At 31.4% G+C, this 22,556-nt stretch overlaps 1 protein-coding gene across 2 annotated transcripts in view; it reads right to left on the bottom strand.

Annotated features, from left to right (window-relative positions):
- LOC145331995 (trehalose transporter 1-like protein) overlaps positions 1 to 21,415 on the bottom strand; it is a 35,949-nt gene extending 14,534 nt beyond the window's left edge. Inside the window, exons 1-13 of one of the 2 annotated variants that reach the window (XM_080176896.1) lie at positions 21,354 to 21,412; positions 15,353 to 15,402; positions 14,368 to 14,467; positions 13,588 to 13,689; positions 12,768 to 12,886; positions 11,818 to 11,886; positions 10,871 to 10,972; positions 10,412 to 10,524; positions 7,649 to 7,686; positions 7,057 to 7,156; positions 6,191 to 6,255; positions 5,884 to 5,927; positions 4,258 to 4,310 (exon numbers count right to left, since the gene is read on the bottom strand). In XM_080176896.1, the coding sequence (XP_080033022.1) occupies positions 4,258 to 4,310; positions 5,884 to 5,927; positions 6,191 to 6,255; positions 7,057 to 7,156; positions 7,649 to 7,686; positions 10,412 to 10,524; positions 10,871 to 10,972; positions 11,818 to 11,886; positions 12,768 to 12,886; positions 13,588 to 13,689; positions 14,368 to 14,467; positions 15,353 to 15,391 (944 nt within the window). In that variant the 5' untranslated portion in view covers positions 15,392 to 15,402; positions 21,354 to 21,412. Of the gene's footprint in view, positions 1 to 4,257; positions 4,311 to 5,883; positions 5,928 to 6,190; positions 6,256 to 7,056; positions 7,157 to 7,648; positions 7,687 to 10,411; positions 10,525 to 10,870; positions 10,973 to 11,817; positions 11,887 to 12,767; positions 12,887 to 13,587; positions 13,690 to 14,367; positions 14,468 to 15,352; positions 15,403 to 21,353 lie in introns of both variants that reach the window. The other variant, XM_080176898.1, reaches the window with a different exon arrangement.
- Between the last annotated feature and the right edge of the window lie 1,141 nt (positions 21,416 to 22,556).

The raw sequence follows: 22,556 nt of genomic DNA, 5'->3' as shown, positions 1-22,556 counted from the left end.
TACAGCCACAACACACCGATAGACAAACCAACATCATATTACTTTTAAATAAGCATTCACATAAATTTCATTTATGATATTATTTTTAAAATTCCAAATCAATTTACATTTCCTTTTTTACCATGTGTCAAAGGATGATTACAGTGTTAAATGTAATTTCCTGGAAAACAGTAAAATCAAAATAAAATAAAAATAAGATGTACAGTACTCAAAGAACAAAACAAGTGAAATTATGTCCAAAGTCTACAGCATGACCCTCGAAAAAGTTTTTTTAAGCATCTGCAGCCTATATTTCTCAATAAAATATTAAAAGATTCATATGTACTTGTTCTCTATAATTTTCTACATCAAAGGATATAAAAATATTTTTTTTACATCAATTAACAGCCGAGATTTTTAAAGCCTAAGTTTGGAAAAAGTGCTTGAGAAACTGGATATTGCTAAATATTTTTTAGTTTTATATTAGTATATTACTTTTTATCAACCAGTTAAAAAACAAATAAGAAAGAAGAGCAAGTTTACAATTGATACCCTTTTTATTGCATTAAAAAATGTTAGTTTTACATATAAAAACTTACTTTTCAAAATTTCATTAAATGCATTTTTTCTAATAACCATTTACCCATAAACCTTATAATATCCCCTTCTCAACATAACCTTAAATGAACCCCTCCCCAATTTATCCTTATGACCGGAAAGGATTAGCGCAAATTTGACCTAAGAAATTAACACCCACTTATACAATCTACTTAAAGACACATAAAAACCTTTTAAATTGTTAAATGTTTAATAAAAGTTTGTAGCTGGAACTTTTTTGTTTTTTAACTTATTTTGATAAAATAAAAAGTGTTTGATTTCTGTTTATGTAAACTTTCAATTTGCTACTATTTTTTATAGGATTTCTTTCTGTAAGGGTATTTTTGAAAATTTACACTAATCTAAAAATGCCTTTTAGAGCAAGTGAAAAAAGTGCTTTCAGCATGAAAGAAATGTCTTGGAAACATCTTTATATAAGTTTTATAAAAAGTATTGAAATTATGAGGAAAACACGTCATTTCACTTTAAAAAAAACATTTTTCTTGAAAAGTTACTTTTTCCTCAGCCACTTTTTCAAAACTTTGGCTCTAAAAATCTCAGCTGTTAATTGATGTAAAAAAAATATTTTTATATCTTCTTATGTGGAAATCTACAGAGAACAAGGACATATACATTTTTTGATAATTCATTGAGAAATATGGGCTGCAGATGCTTAAAAAAACTTTTTCGAGGGTCATGCTGTACAAAAAAACTGGTCTCCAGGTCTCCAGAAATCTTTTAAAGGCTCCTGTTGCCGAAATTTTTTGAGACTTCAAATTTTAAACTTAAGCTTTTCTTACATGTCTACATAACATATTAAAATTTGAATAAGATCCACAGCCGACTGCGGCGGTTGGCAGCTACCAAGTACAGCTGCGGCCGCTGAAATTTATATTTTGATATTTACAATATAAAGTTTACTTAAAGGTAAACATTTTCTGCAAAAAAATCTGTCTTCTAGATTCAAAAATAAAAATAAAATTACAGCCGTTTGAAAATTTTATGTAAAAAAGGACTTAAAAACAAAGGTTGTTAAATAAAATGGTGAAGGAAGCGAAAATTGACTTTGACTTACTTAAGGTCGGAAATTCATTATCAAACAGGGGACTTGCACAAAAAAAATTTAGCCCTATAGCTCTAATAGATACTAAAGGGGGGGGGGTTGAACACTCCTTCCCCCCCCCGACCGATTATGGTGCGGCAAGGGGCCCGACTGTTAAGGGTTAAATTTCCTAAAATTGTTTTCCCTTTATAAATTCACAAAAAAATTAATCACAACTAAATTTAAATTCCTTTTTTAAACGTGATATTTTGTATTCCTAAAAAAACAAGGATGATATTATTAATTAGAAGTCAGCTAACAAACAAAACAAGAATCTCGCTAACCACTGAACTGATTTGGTTATCCCCTAAAAGGAAGCTTGTAGCAATTTTTAGTAGTATACATTTACAATGTTGGGGAGTAATCTACCATTCCACTTTCCCCTCTCTTGGTGATGATATCATCAACGCCGATATGATTTTTTATAATATACTATTTCAATTTTGCCTCTCTTGGTGATGGTATCATCAATGCCGATACAATTTTTTGAAATGTACCATTCCACTTTCAAGAGAGGCGAAACTGGAATGGATTTTAATACTTTTAACATCGACATAATTGAAATTATACATACTATTTTTAAATTATGTTAATCATAGTAATGTATAAAATACTATTTATAATTAAAAATTTTTTATGTAAAATAAAAATAATAACCAGAATATACCATTACTATTATGTCGATTTAAATAAGGAAATCAATGTTTATGAATATGCTGATATGTAAACCTAAATGTACCATTCCAGTTTTGCCTCTATTGAAAGTGGAATGGTACATTTCAAAAATCATATCGGCGTTGATGATATCATCACCAAGAGAGGGTAAAGTGGAATGGTAGATTACGTTTTTTAGAGAGTCAAAACTGTAATCATAGATTATATTTCTGCTTCTATAAAAATGGATTCAACTCCCCAACTGTACAATGTACAAAAGATTTGCTATTAAAGATAATAGTTATTTCTCGCATCGTATTATAAACGGCTTTCCGCGGATATAATACGATGCTAGACATAGTTTTTCGTATGGATGAGAACCGGTTCCTATCCACCGTATTCGAATGAATACGAGAAATTGTATTAGTTTTCCGACTAACAAAATTTTAATGACAACTTTTTGATTTCCATAATTCATATGAAATTCCAAATCCTATTTTCTAAAACTTATTAAAATTTATCCTGTTTTGTTTAAATCCTTTTTTTGTTTAGCAGCTTTTCAACAATTCCTTTATGCTTATCTATGCTATTTATAAATTTATTTTTGATGAAAGTTTGGACACTTAAGGTTTTGTAAAATTTAATGAAGTCCCAGAAGTTTTTAGTCCAATGAATAAGAGATAGAGTTTACTCAACTTTAACAACGACTCTAGTTTACAGCCCTAAGTCCCCTTCCTCGCTTAATGCAATGAAAAATATACTATATCAATATTTTGTCTAAAGATAAATTAAAACTGTTCTTTTCTTCTTGTTAAATTGTATCACATATTTATAAGCATATGGTTGTAATCATCCTTGTTTAACATGTACCACTTCGAATTCAAATCTGATTTAACATTTCCTCTAAAACCAATTTGATCTTTTGAAGTGGTGGTACTGATGGAAATTATAAAAATTAATTGGCGCATTATTATTTGCACATAATATTTTTGTTTCAAATGAAAAATAAAACGAGCTTTAAAAGTCAAAAAAAACATATGGTATCTGAATATGAAAGTTTCAGAAGAAACGTCACGTTTTCTATTTAAAAAAATAAGTGTTGGCTAATGTAAAAATATCATGGATCTTTAGGGATAAGACAAATCAAATGATGGTGATTACAATTATTGTTTCTGTTAATATATAACCAAATATTGGTATAAAAAAGTTAAACATTTCTAGTTTTAAACAACCAATCAAATTTATTAAAAATACCGAAAATAGCTGTCAATATATAGTGCCTTAGGAAAATGGGGATAGATGTCACTGCTTTTGGCCTTCCTATTCTATTGACGTCAGGAAAGTTGTGACATCTATCCCCATTTTCCTAGGGCACTAAACACAGCCAAAATACCATCGATTCAGCTTATTGTTTCTAAGTAACTTTTTGTAAAACTTTTACGGGTATATTTAGTGTATTATATTATATCTATGCGGAAGGGATTTCACAATAAATATATTATCTATATAATCCGATTCTCTGTAAACAATTATTTTTTGAATATTCAAAATTCTAAAATTTAATAGGATATTACAGAAATCCAATTAAAAGTGAAAATCTACGTAGAAAATTTTAGCTGTATCCTCTTTCTATTTAACATTTAAAACTGAACACATTTGCTCGTTGTCGACGAGGTGACGTGGGTTCGAATTTTACATGCCATTGTTTTTTCATATGCACACCATGAAAAGTTAGAGTATGGGAAGTTGCCCCCTCTCCCCTCTTTAAAAAGCAACAGAAAATTTGAGGGTGATACCCTGGCCTTCCAAGGGCCTATAAGAAAACACTTGTAACCATATAACCATATTGGTTCAGCGGTTAGCAAGATCTTTCGGTACACACAAACAGACAGATAGACATTCTGTTAGTTTTATACAAAATTTACCTGATTAATCCTGTGAGAATGGCAGGAACATATGGATTTGTTGATACTCCTATTGTCATTAAAGAAACATTTCATTTTTAGTAGCGAAGCTAATTATAATTCGTAATGTCGGTCCGTCTGAGTGACTGTCCGTCTGTAACAAATTGTTAGGGAAAATGTAAATTCCATGGCGGCTATTCAAGACAGATGGCTGCTTGGAAATCCTTCTCCCGAAACAGACTAACCTCATTATCATACACAGTTAGGACAAAAGTCGTGCAATCAAAGAGTTAATTGTTTGTCGGGTGTTACTTGAATTTATGTCCCGAATGTTTTAATTAAAAAGGAGAGCTACCATTGGTTGTAATTGACAGGTATATGGGTAAAAGGATAGCCTAGGTTTTTTTATGATTTTTCATATAATTTAGTAAAAAGAATATGTTCTTTCTCAATAAGATTGTATATGGTTCATTCTTTATGACAGACAAAGCTTTAGTTAATTAGTGAAAGGTTTCTTTTGAAAACAATTTGTAAGATTTATAAAGAACTTTTTAGTTCTATGGAAAATATACAATAACAAGGATGACAACATCAAAGCTATAAGCTCTAAAAATAAACGGTAGGACAAACGAACATAAACACTAGTAATGTGCCAGAATGTGTGTTTAATGACATACTCATACTTATCGGACTTGGTTATAGAGATGCTTTGCTTTTAACATTGTACCTTGTTGATATAGAAAACAGATTCAAAAATTCAGATTAATAAGATAATTATAGCATTCAAAAGTTTATTGTCAAAAAAAATAAAAACCTTTTTGTTTTCAAAGGACGTACGGACTTTCTCTACGCGTCCTATATCGTACCTAGAGGATAATCATGCATAGTTTAAAATTGATAGGACAATTCTAACCTGCTTGAAATGAGCTTTGCTTTTAAAAATAATATGATTTAGCTTATAACCCAATCTTGAATAAGCAAGAAACATACTCTGTTTCACAATAAGAATGTCTGTGGCCCATTCTTCTAGAAAAAAAAGCTTTGGTTGGTTAATAAGTGAAAGGTTTCTTTTAAAAATAATTTGTAAGATTTATAAAGAACAAAGCTTATTTTGTTTTTATTTTTACTTATAAAAAATTTTATAACTCCTATATTTTTTTAATACATTAAGTTGATTTAGACCTTCAATTGATATTTATAATTTTGTATTTCTATTCTAAGAAGGTATATGACAGAAATAAAAAACATAAAAAAGTTTATTAAGAAAAAGCCCTTAAAAATTATATTTATATTTTTTTGAAAAGAAATATAGTTAATACACAATCCTCATTTATCTTTTAACAAGCTGGCCTTTCAAAAGGGCAGGAATCTAAAGGGATAAGCCAATTGTTGATAAATTAATGTACATATAATTAATAATTCATAAAATTACCTCTTCAGTAGATTAAAATTAGTGGTTGAAACGTTTGAACACTTAACTTAATTATCGAAAAATTCAAATTCCCCAAAATTGTTATGCCAACAAATAAGAAAACGTTGTTATAAAACTTTGGGGACTATTTTTAAACAGCCCAATACCCCCTTTCTCCCTTACCAAACCACCTTTTGCTATCAAAATGATATTGTATTAATATTTTTCTTTCCTATATCTTTGAACATGTTGACTGCATAGAAAATAACAGCATAAGTTCCTAAATAAAGAAAATAAATTAATTTTTTCTTAATACTCTATACTAATATAAATGTTCTTCTTTACACTGAAGTTTCTCATATGTTCAGGGAAGTAACTTATTTAAATGGAAAAATTAAATAGAGTAAATCCTTCAACCAAAGACGTGTTTCTAAAATTTAATTTAATATGACATAATTTGTTAAACTAGTTGTGGGCGTTGCTTTGGAACAAAATATTTTCCCTTGTCCCTGAGTTAATAAAATATTTAGTTAGTTTGGTCACCTGTTAGCTGTTGGAGTAGAAATACTGTCATAAGAATTATAAATGGTTTATAAGCCGGTGGGTATCTAAAAATTTTAAAAAGTTAGAATGTTATTTTTTTGAAGTTTTTGAGATCAGTATAATTACTTACCTAACCTTACTACCTGACTGAAAGTAATAAATAAGTAAACGATATCTAGTTTTTGAAGTTATTATAGATGAGTACATATAATAACCTATCCAAACCTAAAGTAATAAACAAAAATCTACCATATCCCAAATTTTTATCATTTTATGCAATAAAAGTCGCATTGAAAAAAAAACGACAAAATTGATGAATAAGAGATTTGAGTTTGAAGATTAATATATAAAATGAGCAAGTGTTAGATGTAATTTTGGTAGGTACTTAAAAATATATACAATTTTGGTTGGTACTTAAAAATAGATGTAATTTTGGCAGATTTACATACATTCGACAAAAAAAAGCTTCTAGCTCTGGTTTGGTTTCTTGTAAAATGTCTCAAATGCGGGGCTCGACAGCCGCGCCTAATCCTCAAATTTAAACCCGCTTGTGCGCAAAAAATAAAATTGTGTAAAGTTGTCGAATAGACTGTATTGGAAAAGGTTAAGACATCCAGCTAAATTATAAATTTAAAATATGACGATTTCACTTAGGATGCTGTGAATATTGGTGCAAAAAATATGACGTAATAAAAAAAATTAGCCAATGAGAGTCCGTTATTGACCAATGGTAAAATTTATAGTGGCCTCTCTTTTGCTAATTTTTTTTGTTACGTCATATTTTTTGCACCAATACTCACAGCATCTCACTTAGGCTAACACGCGCCTTAAGCGTGGCTGCTGAGCCATGCTCAAATGTTACTTACTGAAATACTTTTAAGGTCTCCCAAAGACTGTTATTTGTGTTCTTATTTCCCTGGGCCTTCAGCAGACTCTCAATCTCCGTTGATACATTGTACTCTTGACCTAAAAATGAAAATAATGCAAATCAAGAAAGACAACAACCATAAGTAGCAAAGCACAAAAAATATTGGATTGGACAAACGGACAAAATAAGTTTCAGAACAATGAAAAGAGAGAGAGAAATTGTGGCAAGAAATGATTTGAATATGAAAAAAAATTAGGCTATTTAATTTTAAATGATATTTCATGTGTGTTTCAAAATGTGTATCTTTTTGTCACATTAACCCTTAACAGTCGGGCCCCTTTTAGGGCTTTAATGGGGGGAGGGGGAGGGAGTGTTGTGGCGTTGATCGCTAAAAATTGTTGTGCATGTCCCTTGTTTGATAAAGAATTTCCGAACAAAAGTAAGTCAAGGTCATATTTTGAACCCTTTACTCTTTTTAATCAACAACTTTTGTTTTTAGGCCCTTTTTTAAAAAAAATTTTTAACTGAGGTCAACGAACCCTTCCCTAACCAGTACACATATGGGTTAAATATAGCTTTATTTTATTTACCTCTCAACCAACCGAGAGCTGTTTCTGCATCTTCTTTCCTAAATTAGAACATATAGATAGTGCCATCTCTTGTACATTTTTACGAGTCTGCCCACAGTGCAAATGAAGGTGCTTTGACTTTTGTGTCAGAACCTAAATTAGGACATTGTGCATTTCATTACCCTATGTTAGGTAACTTCATTTCACTTTTCAATAAAATCTAAAATGCAGCGGTTTTTCAGAAAATTAAATTTGAAAATTTCAAGTTAAATTTTCACTCACTAGGAGTTACCGCATAATCATGACAAGAAAAGCAAAGAATTTCTATTTAAAATTTTGAACAACTTTGCTTTTATAAAGTTCTTCATAAAACCACTCCTGAAGTGAGTTAATTAATGGCCATTTTTATCAATTGCTTTGCTAAGGTCACGGAAATCAGGCCTTAAATAAATCATATATAAAGAGGTTTTATGACTGACTTTATAAAAGCAAAGTTGTTCAAAATTTTAAATAAATAATCTTTGCTTTTCTTGTCATGATTATGCGGTAACTCCTAGTGGGTGAAAATTGAACTTGAAATTTTTAAATCTAATTTTCTCAAAAACCGCTGCATTTTAGATTTTATTGAAAAGTGAAATAAAGTTACCTATCCTAGGGTAATGAAATGCACTATGTCCCAATTTAGGTTCTGATACTAAAGTCAAAGCACCTTCGAAGGCACTGTATGCCGGGTATATAGCCATCCAGCTTTCGCATTTCAGACACTCAACTGCATTCAAATAGTCAGCAAGCTGCTGCCATATGAACAACCAACAGTCGTCATAGACCCACTAAGATGTCAGTCATAGAGATCATTTTTTTTTTCATTGAAATTAAAATTTATATTTTCAGACTTTCTGTATATGATTATAGAGTTGCTGCACTTTTCAATCTATTTTTTTTTCATTTTTAGAACCCTTAGAACACAAGATTTAAAATGCATAGGATAATTATAACGTTTAAACTAACAATAAAAAATAAACCGTTGGGAACGAAAAGACCCAAAATTTAAAATGTGTTGCTTTTCAAAAATATATCTTCTGATTTCTACATTTACATAAAATGAAAGTTAGATATTTCTTGAAATTTAAAACTTTACATTACATATATGCATAAGATTAAATTTCAAAAGGGCAATTAATTTTACAATTTATATAACCAAGAAATATTTAGGTAGCATAAATATTCTATAAGTATTTAACCCTTAATGGTCGGGAGAGAGTCGTTGAACGCCCCCCCCCCCCTCCTCCGGTTTTTTTTATCTCAAGAGCTCAAACTGCGTGACTTTTTAAGTATGGGTATGACACATAACTAAGAGTTGAAATTTTTTGAATATCTCCATCTCTAACCGATTAACCCTTTACAGGCGGGCCCCTTGCCGCACCTTAATCGGTCGAGGGGGGGGGGGGCGTTCAACGCCCCCCCTAATTATCTCAGTTCCTATTAGAGCTAGAGGGCTAAATTTTTTTGTGCAAGTCCCCTGTTTGATAATGAATTTCCGACCTTTTATAAGTCTAAGTCAATTTTCGCTTCCTTCACCCTTTTATTTAACAACCTTTGTTTTTAGGTCTTTTTACTTAAAAATTTCAAACGGCTGTGATTTTCTTATTTTTGAAGCTAGAAGAAATTTTTTTTTCCAGAAAATGTTTATCTTTATGTAATTTTACATTAGAAATATCAAAATATAAATTTCAGCGGACGCAGCTGTACTTGGCAGCTGCCAGCCGCCGCAGTCGGCGGTCGGCGGGAAAACGGCGGCGAATCTTCATGGAATTTTAATACGTTATGAAGACATGTAAGAAAAGCCTAAGTTTAAAATTTGAAGTCTCTAAGTCAAAAATTGCGGCCACAGGAGCCTTTTAAAGATTTCTGGAGACCTGGAGGATCAGGACCTGCAGGATCATACCTAGAACCTGAAAGTGACTTGAAAACCTGTATTTAATATGAGGATGTACTACTAGAGGATTTTTTAGTATTTTGGTATGATAAAATGCTTTGTTTAAGTCAAAAAAATATTTTTGCTCTTAACCTGGATGACCCTGCCAGGTTTTCTGGCATCCTGTGCCCGCCAGGATGGAGATATTTAAAAAATTCCAACTCTTAGTTAAGTGTCATACCCATACTTAAAAGTCAAGCAGTTTGGGCTCTTTATCTTTCACACACAGAAAATGAGATAGAAAAAACGGATGCGGGGGCGTTCAACGCCCCCCCCCCCCCCGACCGTTAAGGGTTAAGGTGCGGCAAGGGGCCCGACTGTAAAGAGTTAAGTATGTCTTTCTATCTTCTCTATTGATAATTCTAGCCTGAAGGATATTTCATATATGTACAGATAATTTATATATTCCTATCCTTAAAGGGATAGGAAAATTGCCCATAAATTGATGTACATCCCTAATGATGATACACAAAATTACACTTTCTAGTGGTTGAAACGCTTGGACACTCAATATAATGAACAAACCAACAAAAATTTTGAAAAAGTTTAAAAACCTTTTAGGGGTAATATTTAATCTTGATGAGATCATACAATAAATTTGTTTACCGATAATTTCAATCTACAAAATTATTACAGTTGATGGTGTACATTATTTTTCAAAATACATGCGAATACAAACTTCTAATTTTTATAAAAATTATTTTAAAGTATGAATTGAAAATGCTTAAAATATTTGTTGATAAAACTCCTAATTTATTCTAATCTGTATTTAGACAGATTTGTGTGGGTGTTTATTATAGTCAACTTACCTGCCATTGAGAACCAGCCAAGGAGGAGTTTCAGGTAATGGAATCATTAGTATCAAAACAGCAACTGGCACCAGACCACAAACTAAGCAGACTATCCTCCAGGGTAGAAAAGCCTAAATACCAGAGATAAAGGGATGGGACAATTGAATCTAAAATTGAATTTTTTTGGCTGTCTCAAACTTTCTGAACTTAAACCAATGCAACTGTTAATAGTTTGGATAATTTAAAAGACTTTGAGCACTAGTGTACAGATTGCCGCTATTATTTATTATTCTCCTAGCAGACGAAACTTATTTTACATATTACAAACACAAGCAGACAATAATATTCAATATAAAAAAAATCTGAACTTTTGTTTTCTTTTCAAAACACATTCTTGAGTATGTTATTGTTCACAGCAAACTAAATTGCATTTATCTAAAGAACTTTTAAGGGCAGAATATTAAAGTAAAAGTTTACCCCTAGGACATAGGTTATTGTGATACCAGCACTAACAGACATAGCCCCACTGGCTCCAAATATTCCTCTTCTCTGGGTATCTGCTATTTCAACCAGATAAACCTGAAATCCAAGTGAAATCATAAGTGATAGAATGGAAAATTAAATTTCTAATCCCCCCCCCCCCCTCCCAATTGACCATAAAGATTAGGTGAAAATATGTATTAAATACTTTTTTAGGATAGGCAGTAATTTTAAGGGATAAGATGATTTTTTTAAAAAGATGTACACTAAATTTTTTATGTAAAAAAATTCATTGTTAATTTTAAATTCCACAATTTTCCAATTTTGTTTAAATCTATAATATAGCAAATTAAAATGAAAGTATTAGAATTTTGACAAAAATAGTTCTGATTTGTGGAAAAACTTTATTAAACTTTTTCTGCAGTGTCAAATTTCTCAATTCTAATAATGAAACAAAGTTCTCTGATTTGGAAAATTCTCTTTTTTTTACATCTGATGTAACAATGGATATTGAATATACATGGATATTATGACAGGGGAGAAATGTCATTAATTTAGGTTGCTCATCAGTAGGATGGGATTAAGGGGGTAGAGGGGGGTATTGTTATTTTAGCCCGCTGCGAATTTCAATGTATTAGAGTCCATGGAAATCTGGTGTTATATCCATTTAATAATATATCCATTGATTTAACTAATTTTGTCGTAAAAACTTCTATACAATAAGGTTTTATACCACTTTTGTTGGACTGTCCTATAACATGCAATATATAACAATTTTACTTAAATTATCCTTAAAAACTTCATATATTTTTACAGGATTAAAAAAATGTACGATTGATATATTAAGAGGTAAGACTTTCCAACAGACATATCAGCAAAAGGATGACATTTTTAATGTCTCGACGTTGTCTAGCCTCGAACCTGGAATACAAAAAAAAAGAGACCTGAGTTACTGATGACATGACTCCAAGTCCTTGAAATATTCTTCCAATAGATATATACAGCACATTTCCCTACACAAATAAGGTCAATTTTAGTTATAAAATCCTTTATTTAGTTATATCAACATCTCTTTATTCTCTATGGAATCTCACAGGTTGGTTTAGGTCAAGTTGAGTTATTTAAAGCCCCAAGAGTGTGTTAAACCATTTCTGTTTATTATCATAACATTTTTAAAAGCGAAGCTTTTCTATAATTAGGGTCGGTCGGTCCGTCCATACGTCCGTCCGTCCGTACGTCCGTCCGTCCGTACGTCCGTAACGGATAGCTTTCGTTAATTTAGGCATGTTAGAATTGTCCTATCGATTTCAAACTTTGTATGGTGATTCCTGCAGTAATTAGGTACGATTTAGAAAGCGTAGCAACTCTATAATCATTACCAGAATATCCGTACGTCCATTTTAAACATGTTGATTTTTTTAACTTTTTGAACATTAAATTTTTATATGATCTAATTATCCGATTGATCTGATTTTTTGTATGCTGATTCCTGGGACAACAAAGAACATTATTATAAGCGAAGCAACTCTATAATTAAGTCCTAAAAATGTAAGTATGTCCATAAACAGTATTCTATATCAAGCAGTTTTTCAACAAATTTACTTACAATTTTGCATCGACTCTCATACAAATTTATATTCTGATTATTCAGTTCTGACACTATACAAGTATTAATGTCCGTTTGTCCTACCGTTTCAGCGCTTCGCTTATGGATGTTGTCATCCTTGTTTCTAAAAATTTTCCTGACATTTGATCAGATCTCAATATCTTTCTATGCTTAACTATCTATGGATGTTTCTATCCTCATATCAATTTTTTGTCCCTTTAATAACAGCTAATAAAACATATGTTCATTAGATAGTATTTGATGTTTATTGACTGAATCTAATGCTACCTTTGAAAACCCAATAATGGCCCATCCAATAGCCAATGGAACACATAGCATCATGATTGTGTATCTGCGACCAAACTTTCCTGACAGGATTCCAGTTGCTACTGAGCCTCCAAGTTGACCTAAAAAGGTTAAAAAATTGTACAAGAATGGAAAATTTTTTTTACTTTTTCAAGACGAGTAAAGTCTTAAAAAATTCAAGAGAATGTAAATATGGTAAATGTTGATTTTGACCCAGAAATAAACCAATCGTCACAAGGGTTTGCTGTCAGTCTGTGGGTGACGTTCTATAATTTGTTTGGAATTATAGCCAATAAAAAGATCATATCTTTAAAAAAATGAAAATTGGAAAATAAGAAAATGATTTTTTTTAGGGTTAATTTGCAAGTTATTAAAGAAGAGGCCGCACATTTTAGTTAAAATATATTTTAAATAGATAATCCTCTTTAATCAGCTTTACTGATTTTCTTAGGTTTCAATAAGGCATCATTAATCCTTTTAAAAAATACTATGTTACTTGATTAACCCTAAAGTAGAGGAAAAGTTAAGGATTAAAACAATGTCCCCCACCTCCTCCAATTTTTTTTATCTCTTTTTCTATTCAAAATAAAAGACTTTCTACACACAACTTCTATCATTGAAAACTCCATATGTGCAGCCATAGGTCTCTAGAAAATCTGTTTGGGTCATCAAAGAAAAATAAAATGAGAAACAGATATGATTTTTAATTAGAAAAAAAAACAGTTTGCCATTAATGTATATTTTATATGATTGAAATAATATTTAACTAATACATTTTTCATTCAAATTTTTTTAATAATACCTATATTACTAAGACTAGCAATCCATGATTTTTCATCAGCAGTCAAAGTTCTTTCCTCTTCCAACTGTGGTAATAGGATTGCAGAAAAACCAAGAACCATTCCTAAAATACAAATATATTTTTTATCAATGCTCTAACAGTAACCTGTATTGTTTCAAAATTAAGATCTAAGATGTTCTAGATTCTTTTATTTAGGTATCAACCAATCCTGCTACTACTCTATCCATAGATTTTTCAGTAGTTTTGTCCTTTATTGTAACATAATTTTATCCATAAATTTCATCTATCATTTTATCCATTATTCTATTCATCATTCTATCCATCATTCTATCCATCATTTTATCCATCATTCTATCCATCATTCTATCCATCATTCTATCCATCATTCTATCCATCATTCTATCCATCATTCTATCAATCATTCTATCCATCATTCTATCCATCATTCTATCCATCATTCTATCCATCATTCTATCCATCATTCTATCCATTATTCTATCCATCAAGCTATCCATCAATCTATCAATCAATATATTTATCATTAATTTCATCATTCTATCTATCATGGAATCCATCCTTTAATCCATTGGTACATAATTCAATTGATTGTTCTATCTACAAATTTATCTATTAATTTATTAACTAATTGTGAGTGTATCCTGTCCATCTGGCAGGTATTGGTTTATCCATAAATTCATCAATCATTATATCCCTATCTTTATATTCATTGTTCTATCCAAAAATCAATTAATTGTTCTGCATATCTATTAATCTATTAACCTATTGTGAGTGTAGCCACTCCACTAACCACTCCAGCTGCCAGGTATTGGTTCTTTGGGTCTGATTTTGCCATGGCATTGGGACCTGACTCTGGGGCTACCTACAAATAAATTTTGGTCCAGAAGAAGAAAAAAAATACAAACAGATCAAACAATCTTCCTTGTTCTGTTAGTTGCTTTCGGAACAACTTTTCCAGAATGGCTTTGAAACCAATTAGTATCTGGTGGATAAGAACCGATTCTCAGTCACATTGAAAAATCATGTATCATATCATATCCAGTTTTCTACGAATAAAAAAATGTAAAACTATTATATTATAATACGTTTTGTTAGCCCCAAGATGCCAAAGGCATGGTCTTTACTGAGTTTTAATCTAATAATTGTATATTTTTAAATCCGCGACACAGTATGATGTGATAAATAATATTAGAAACTTGAAGAAACTAATATTGAAATTTTTCAATCTTGTTAGTTCAATTTTTGTTAGCATAGTAGTATATTATAACCAAAAAATATTTCTTTTATTACAAGCAAATCAAGCAAGCCCTTAGTAAGTATCAATACATGCAAGAAAATATAACTTTAAAAGTCTAAAAGAATTTGATCTCCTATAAAATAAATTAAGCATGAAAACTTTACAAGAAAGACAATAGGTAAATATTAAATTGGAAACAATGGAAAACAAATTCAATTAATGTTTTGTTCTACAAATTCAATTTTATCCAGTCTTGTATGTACACTCACTAAAAATAAACAAAATAATCTGGCAAAATCCTTTTTGATTAAAATGGAACTACCATCCTATTACATATTATGAGTTTACAAACACTCTATCATCTACATAGATGGCAGCAAGAAATTTGTAATAGAAAAAAGTACATATATACTCCAGGTTCTTAAAATGACCACTATTGATTTTTTTGAAGTACACATCTATATAAGGGTTTTACCAATAAAAAAAATAAAGAAAATAAATAATAATTACCCCCAAGAGAGGTTGTTCTTTGTCCTGTTGATCTTCCATTTTATTGAAAACTACAATGACAAGGATTATAATTAAATTAAATTAATCAAATAATTAAAAATAAAAGAAAGTGTGTTAAAAAGTATCTTTTCTTAAATTTTTGCTAGAATTTAACCCTTAACGGTCGGGGGGGGGGGGGGGGGCGTTGAACGCCCCCCCATCCGGTTTTTTCTATCTCATTTTCTGTGTGTGAAAGATAAAGAGCACAAACTGCTTGACTTTTTAAGTATGGGTATGACACATAACTAAGAGTTGGAATTTGAATATCTCCATCCTGGCGGGCACAGGAGGCCAGCAAACCTGGCAGGGTCATCCAGGTAAAGAGCAAAAATATTTTTTTGACTAAAACAAAGCATTTTATCATTTTATCATTTTAGACCTTTGTCTCTTGTAGAAGCCAATTTAGTACGAGTGGGCTTTACCCCCCCCCCCCCCTTCTCCTTCGATTTATTCAGGATCAGTTGAGGGCCGATGAATTAGGGTTAAACCTTCGGCATTGGAATAAAGGTACTAAGAAAGAGAGGGAATGTCTGATTGAGCCAATAGGAGAATCGCATCGGAATTTACATTGGATCTCATTGGTTGAAATTATGTACACATTTTCCTACGAAGGCATGTTTTTTTTCATTTCATACATACATAAAAGTCAGCTGTTAACAGTATATTTTCTTAGTAGAAAGCTTTGCGGAATCAGAATTAATTGCCCAAAAATTTCGTTTACAATTTGAAAGCTTGAAACAAAGTTGGATTCTTAAAAAAAAGTTAGGCTGGCAACTCGCTGGTGAGGCAAAAATTTTTTTTGTGAAAAATCCTTCAAAATCGAATAAAAAAATTTACAAAAATGAAATAAAATCTTAAGAGGGTTATTAACATATGATTTTGTTTAATTTTTGTAGATTTTTAATGTGCTTTTGGATGATTTTTCACAAAAATAATTTTGCCTCACTATCGAATAGCGAGTCTATCATTTTTTAAGAATCCACATCAGCTTGAGTCGAAAGTAAACAATACTTTTGTCTGCTAGGAATGTTCTCTCTTAGATTTGACGAAAAAAGGGTTCAGAATATTCTTCTACTCTTCTATTTCTATTGGCATTGGTTCAAGTTTGAAGGCAACTGCGTCATACTATCTGCCTCATGACGTTATTATAATGTTTTATTTATATTCATGATTTATTATTAACCCTTAACAGTCGGGCCCCTTGTCGCACCTTAATCGGTCGGGTGGGGGGGGGGCGGCGTTCAACGCCCTCTTCCCTTTTATCTCAGTTCTTTTAGAGCTAGAGGTCTAAATTTTTTGTGAAAGTCCCTTGTTTGATAATGAATTTCCGACTTTAAGTAAGTCAAAGTAAATTTTCGCCTCCTTCACCCTTTTATTTAACAGCCTTTGTTTTTAGGTCCTTTTTTACTTAAAAATTTCAAATGGCTGTAATTTTCTTATTTTTAAGGCTAGAAGAAATTTTTTTTGCAGAAAATGTTTATATTTATGTAAATTTTATATTAAGAATATCAAAATATAAATTTCAGCGGCCGCAGCTGTACTTGGCAGCTGCCAGCCGCCGCAGTCGGCGGGAAAACGGCGGCAGATCTTTATGAAATTTTAATGCGTTATGTAGACATGTAAGAAAAGCTTAAGTTTAAAATTTGAAGTCTCTAAGTAAAAAATTGCGGCCACAGAAGCCTTGTAAAGATTTCTGGAGACCTGGAGGATCAGGACCTGCAGGATCATACCTGGAACCTGAAATTTACTTGAACACCTGTATTTTATATTAGGAGGTAGGAGGAATATTTTAGCATTTTGGTTAGATAAAATGCTTTGTTTAAGTCATAAAAATATGTTTGCTCTTTACCTGGATGACCCTGCCAGGTTTGCTGGCATCCTGTGCGCGCCAGGATGAAGCCCCGACCGTTAGGGGTTAATTTAATTTTCCATAATTATGTTAACAATATTAAAGGGGGGGGGGGGGCGTTCCTGAAAAAATCAGTTCTGGGGAAGGGGGTAAATATGTAGCACAGAAAATTTTTTTGTCATTTGAATAGTCAAAACATTTTGTAACTGTACCTTTCACTTAAATAATTAAGTACTCATAAATGGATTGCCTTATTTAGACCCTTTCCCCTTAAATAGGATTAAAATTAATATCTGTTTCATCTTAATTAGAACTATACTGAAAATACATATCATATTCTGATAATAATTAGGAAAATAGGAAAAATATAAATCAAATAACGTCACCAGTACTCATACTTTTAATAGAATAGCTACCAGGGCTCGGCAGCCGCGCTAAAGCGCTTGCTCGGATGAAATTTTGTACTCATACTTTTAATAGAATAGCTACCAGGGCTCGGCAGCCGCGCTAAAGCCAGGGCCCAGCCTTTAATTTTAACTTGCTCGGATGAAATTTTGTTTTAAAAGGAAGATTGCCATTTTTAGACTACCAGGTGATTTTTAAAATTGTAGAGTGTTGATTTTCCTGAGGATTACAGACGTCTGTCGCACGGCTGCCGAGCCCTGATAGCTACTTTTTAATTAGGATATGGCTCACACAAGCATGCTAGATACCATTACAAACACTAATAAATAAGTCAACATGAAGGCTATGCCCCTAGAGGCTTCCAGTAGCACTTTAAAATTGTTTTTTAACTTTATGATATTTCTTTTCTAAATAATTAAAAACCTTTCTAAGACCTATAAAAGCCACATTGTAAAAGAGAACCATATCGATCCCGTGGTTAGGCATATCATTCAGTACAGACAGAAACAGATCGTGTTACTTTTATATAAATGGATTTTCTAATAAATCAACATCAATATATATTTACACAGATCACTTAGATTTTATTTAATTAAATTAACTTTTAAATAACATAAATTAAACAAAATTGAAAGTATACAATTTTGTTTCACATGAAAGCCTAAATAGACACAAACTGACATACATGCCATTTCATTGTGAAACTTTAAAAATCAGTAATCATTCGAATCAGCAGAAGAACTTGTTTTTTGTTACAAGTTATATAATGTAGACTGCAATTTTTTTAAATTTGTATAAAGTTAGATATTTTATATAAATCAAAAAAGCGAAAAGTATTGATCACTAATTTGTAGGGAGGATGGGGGGGGGGGATAAAATAAAAAAATATTTTAACTATTCTTCTTTTTTGGGGGGAAGGGTTTTTTTCAACACTAAAACCCACGCACCCTTTGGACGTCTGACATCCATGCTCCTCATGAAAACCTTTGAAAATCAAATATTATTTGCTATCTAAATTGGAAAATCTGCAGATATGTAAAAACATAAACAAAAGTCTATATCTATCAAATATGTTAGTTGTGATAGGAAAACGACAACAAAATATTGTAATATTCAAAAGTGAAAAAAAAGAATGCGCTTGCAGACTTAGTGACATACTGGCAGACAATATATAAAGAGTATCATTCTTTAATGGATGCTAATCAACCAAAGAGTGGATATCCTAATTCATAACTCATTTGAGCCCGGAAATAAATAAACGTGTATTACTAGTATAATTAGCCAACCAACCCTTTGATTGCACAACCTTTGGCTTGAAATCTTGACTGTGCATAGTACTGAGTGGCAACTGAGTTGCTAAGGCATTCCCCCTACTCTAACTACTATCTCGCACCTGACATAGCAGAATTAGGAAACATCTATAATGTCTTTAGTTATGACGCGGTGTCGGACCGAGATTCGAACCTTCCCAACCTTCCCAACGACAAGTGGATGCGCTACGTGTTGAGCCACGGTCGCGAGAATTCTATATGATATAACATATTAACAGACAATTTATTATAAGTAGATTTCTATAATGGATGAATGGACTTAATACAAATATAATAATAATTTAAAGTCCAAGTGTCCCCTCCCTTCCTGACTTAGACACCTGTAGGGTATCTGTGTTACTTTGCAGATAGAGAGGGGAAAATTTGCTGTTTATTACACTAGTCCCCAAACTTTTACAATAAAGTTTTCTTATTCATTGGCTCAACAACTTTGGGGACTTTATTGAATTTTGATTGGATGGCAAATTAAGTTGAGTACCTGAACGTTTCAACCACTAATTTTAAAATTCAGAAGGGGTATTTTGTGTATCATAAATCGGGATGTACATAAATTTATCGGCCATTGTCCTATACCTTCAGATCCCCTGTTACTTTGTAACACCATATTAACATATAATGTATTGCATGATGACACATTAAAATCAAGTATTCATACATTCGAGCAAATTCTTTCAGAAAGCGAGTTTGCTTACAAAAATATAATCTTACTAGCAGTAATGCCCCTGGAGGCCTATGGGGGCCCTCGAGGGAGGAATTCGACCACCCCCCTTACTTTTAACTGTAGTTTTAAAAAGGAAAGAAAAAAATTGGGGAGAGGGGGTGTCATTTTTTCTAGGGGTTATTTCTCTTAGTAGGGTCTTGGTACTCTCCCCCAAAATAGTTATAAACCTTAACAGGACCTATGAGAAGCTACCCTGTAAAGGAGAACCATATCGGTTCAGTGGTTAGTGAGATCCTTCTGTAAACACAAACAGATCCTTTTACTTTTTTATAAAGATGATTAAACAAAATACTAACACTAATATTTTTTTACTGTATAAAATGCTATCTAAATAAAAAATATAACACATAATACAATTTCAGCTTTTTATATATAATTAACATCAAAAGTGAATATAGATCAAATTCAAATCTATTTAAGATATGTCTTAAAATTTTAGAGATATGTATATAAAATGCTTAAAGATAATGATCAATAGAAATTTGTATAAATTGTATAAACCAAAAGGTAAATAAACAATTAGAATTGAGAAGGTTTGAAATATATTTTCTACAAAGAAGTGTGTTCTTCTTGAGTCGCCAATTTTCGCGAATAAATGGCGATTTCGCAAAATATATGCAAACAAAATTCTAAAAAAATTGGGTGAGTATTTTTTTTGAGGGGGGGTTAGGGGGTGTCCCACCCCTCAAGAAAATAGCCTAAAACCACCACAGGACCAGTAGGTATATTCCCTGAAGAGTAGAATCCAATCGGTTCAGTGGTTACCGAGATCTTGGGGTTGACGGACAGACAGACAGATGGACAAACGGACGGACGGATAGACATAATTCTTCTTTGTATTATAGATGGTAAATATTTAAAAACATTACATAAATTTATGCTTTCCCATTCATGCATGCATAATTTATTATTTTTTAAATAATATATTTTAAATATCTTTATTATTAAAAAAATATTTATTGTTCCAATTAATCAAACTAAAAATTTGCAAACTAAAGAATTTTTATTAAAAATCAATTTAAGATATTAGACCCAAAAGGAAACTCTATGAATTTTATGTAAATTGAATTTAGTCAAAAATGAATGTTTTGGGAATTATTGTTTTATAATTAGGTGGAGGGGGGATATGTATGGAATTATTTTATTTACATATAAAAGTTTTTTTTCCAAAATCTCTAAAAATTAAGAAAATGAAAACATAGAGTATCCTTTAATTGGTTAGAAAATTAGTGTATAACAAAATTAGTAAGTTACATTGAAATTTACAAAGACACAGCAACCACGCATAAGCTACAGGAAAATAACAACATTTCATCATTGTAGAAATCATCTGGAGTAAACCACTAGAGGGGGAAGGGGTGAATAACTGTATGTTCCTATCCCGACTCTCAATTGGCCATTGAGAATCAACCAATATTGTCGGGAATATTAACACAGCCAAGTAGTTATAAACAATTTGCTAGCCGGCTAAAAAGTTCCTTGGAAAAAGGAGGCAGGTAGTTATCTGCATATACATCTATACTATAGATCTGTTATCTTGATGACCTTTCTATTCCTGTAGCGTTGCAATCAATCAATTTAGTATATCTTTTGCGTTGCTGCCGAGCCCTAGTATCTAATTATATTTCTATAAGCATTATATTGTACCATACTTACTCGATTAGACATGTTTCTCTTAGAGTTAGATTTCTTCTCATTTTATTATCTTATGCCCTGAAATATATCAGAACAAGGATGACAACATCCATAAAAGCGAAGCCCTAAAACGGTAGGACAAACGGACATTAACACATTAATACAATGTATAGTGTCAAAACTGTAAAATCAGAATATAAATGAATAAGAGTCAAAGCAAAATTGTGAGTGAATTTGTTAAAAAAACTTCTTGATACAGGATAACGTTTATGGACATACTTACATTTTTAGGACTTAATTATAGAGTTGCTTTGCTTATAAAATTGTACTTTGTTTTCCTAGGAATCAGTATACCAAACATCACAAGAAATTAGATCACACAAAAATTAGTTGTTAAAAAAGACATTCTGGTAATGATTATAGAGTTGCTACGCTTTCTAAGTCGTAAGTACTTCAGAAATCACCATGCAAACTTTGAAATCGATAGGACAATTCTAACATGCCTAAATCAATTTAAAAAGCTATCCATCTCAGACGTACGGACGGACCGACCCTAATTATAGAAAAGATTCGCTTTTATAAATAAGAGTTAAAGAATTAATGAATAGATGAACAAATTAACAATTAGAAAAAGTAGAATATATATTTTTACTTTAAATAGATCAGATATTAAAATAAAACAATATAGGTGGAAGGGGTTAAATAACTAAATGTTACTTATGATTGGGTCTTTTATCATAAGCTAATAGCGTCGAAAATATTAACACAGCGAAGTCGCTACAAAAAAGAAGAAATTAATTTGCTAGCAGATGAAAAAGGTACCAACACTGGATCCACGTAGTTATAAATCCATACCTAATACAATAAATGACAGGAGAATATTTTTAAAGCAAAGCTTTTCTATAATTAGGGTCGGTCCGTACGTCCGCACGCCCGTCCGTCCGGAACGAATAGCTTTTTCGTAAATTTAGGCATGTTAGAATTGTCCTTTCGATTTTAAACTTTGTATGGTGATTCCTATAGTATTTAGGTACGATTTAGAAAGTGTAGGAACTCTATAATCATTACCAGAATTTCCGTATGTCCATTTTAAACATGTTGTTTTTTTTACTTTTTCAACAACAAATTTTTATGTGATCTAATTGTCCGATTGATCTGATTTTTGGTATACTGATTCCTTTGACAACAAAGTAAAATATTATAAGTGAAGCAACTCTATAATCA

The sequence above is a fragment of the Acartia tonsa genome, chromosome 11 (genome assembly GCF_053477335.1).
Source record: "Acartia tonsa isolate MP-2025a chromosome 11, ASM5347733v1, whole genome shotgun sequence".
NCBI classification, from domain to species: Eukaryota; Metazoa; Arthropoda; class Copepoda; order Calanoida; family Acartiidae; genus Acartia; species Acartia tonsa.
Note: the sequence above shows the minus strand (reverse complement) of the source record. Positions and strands in the feature narration are given on the sequence as shown.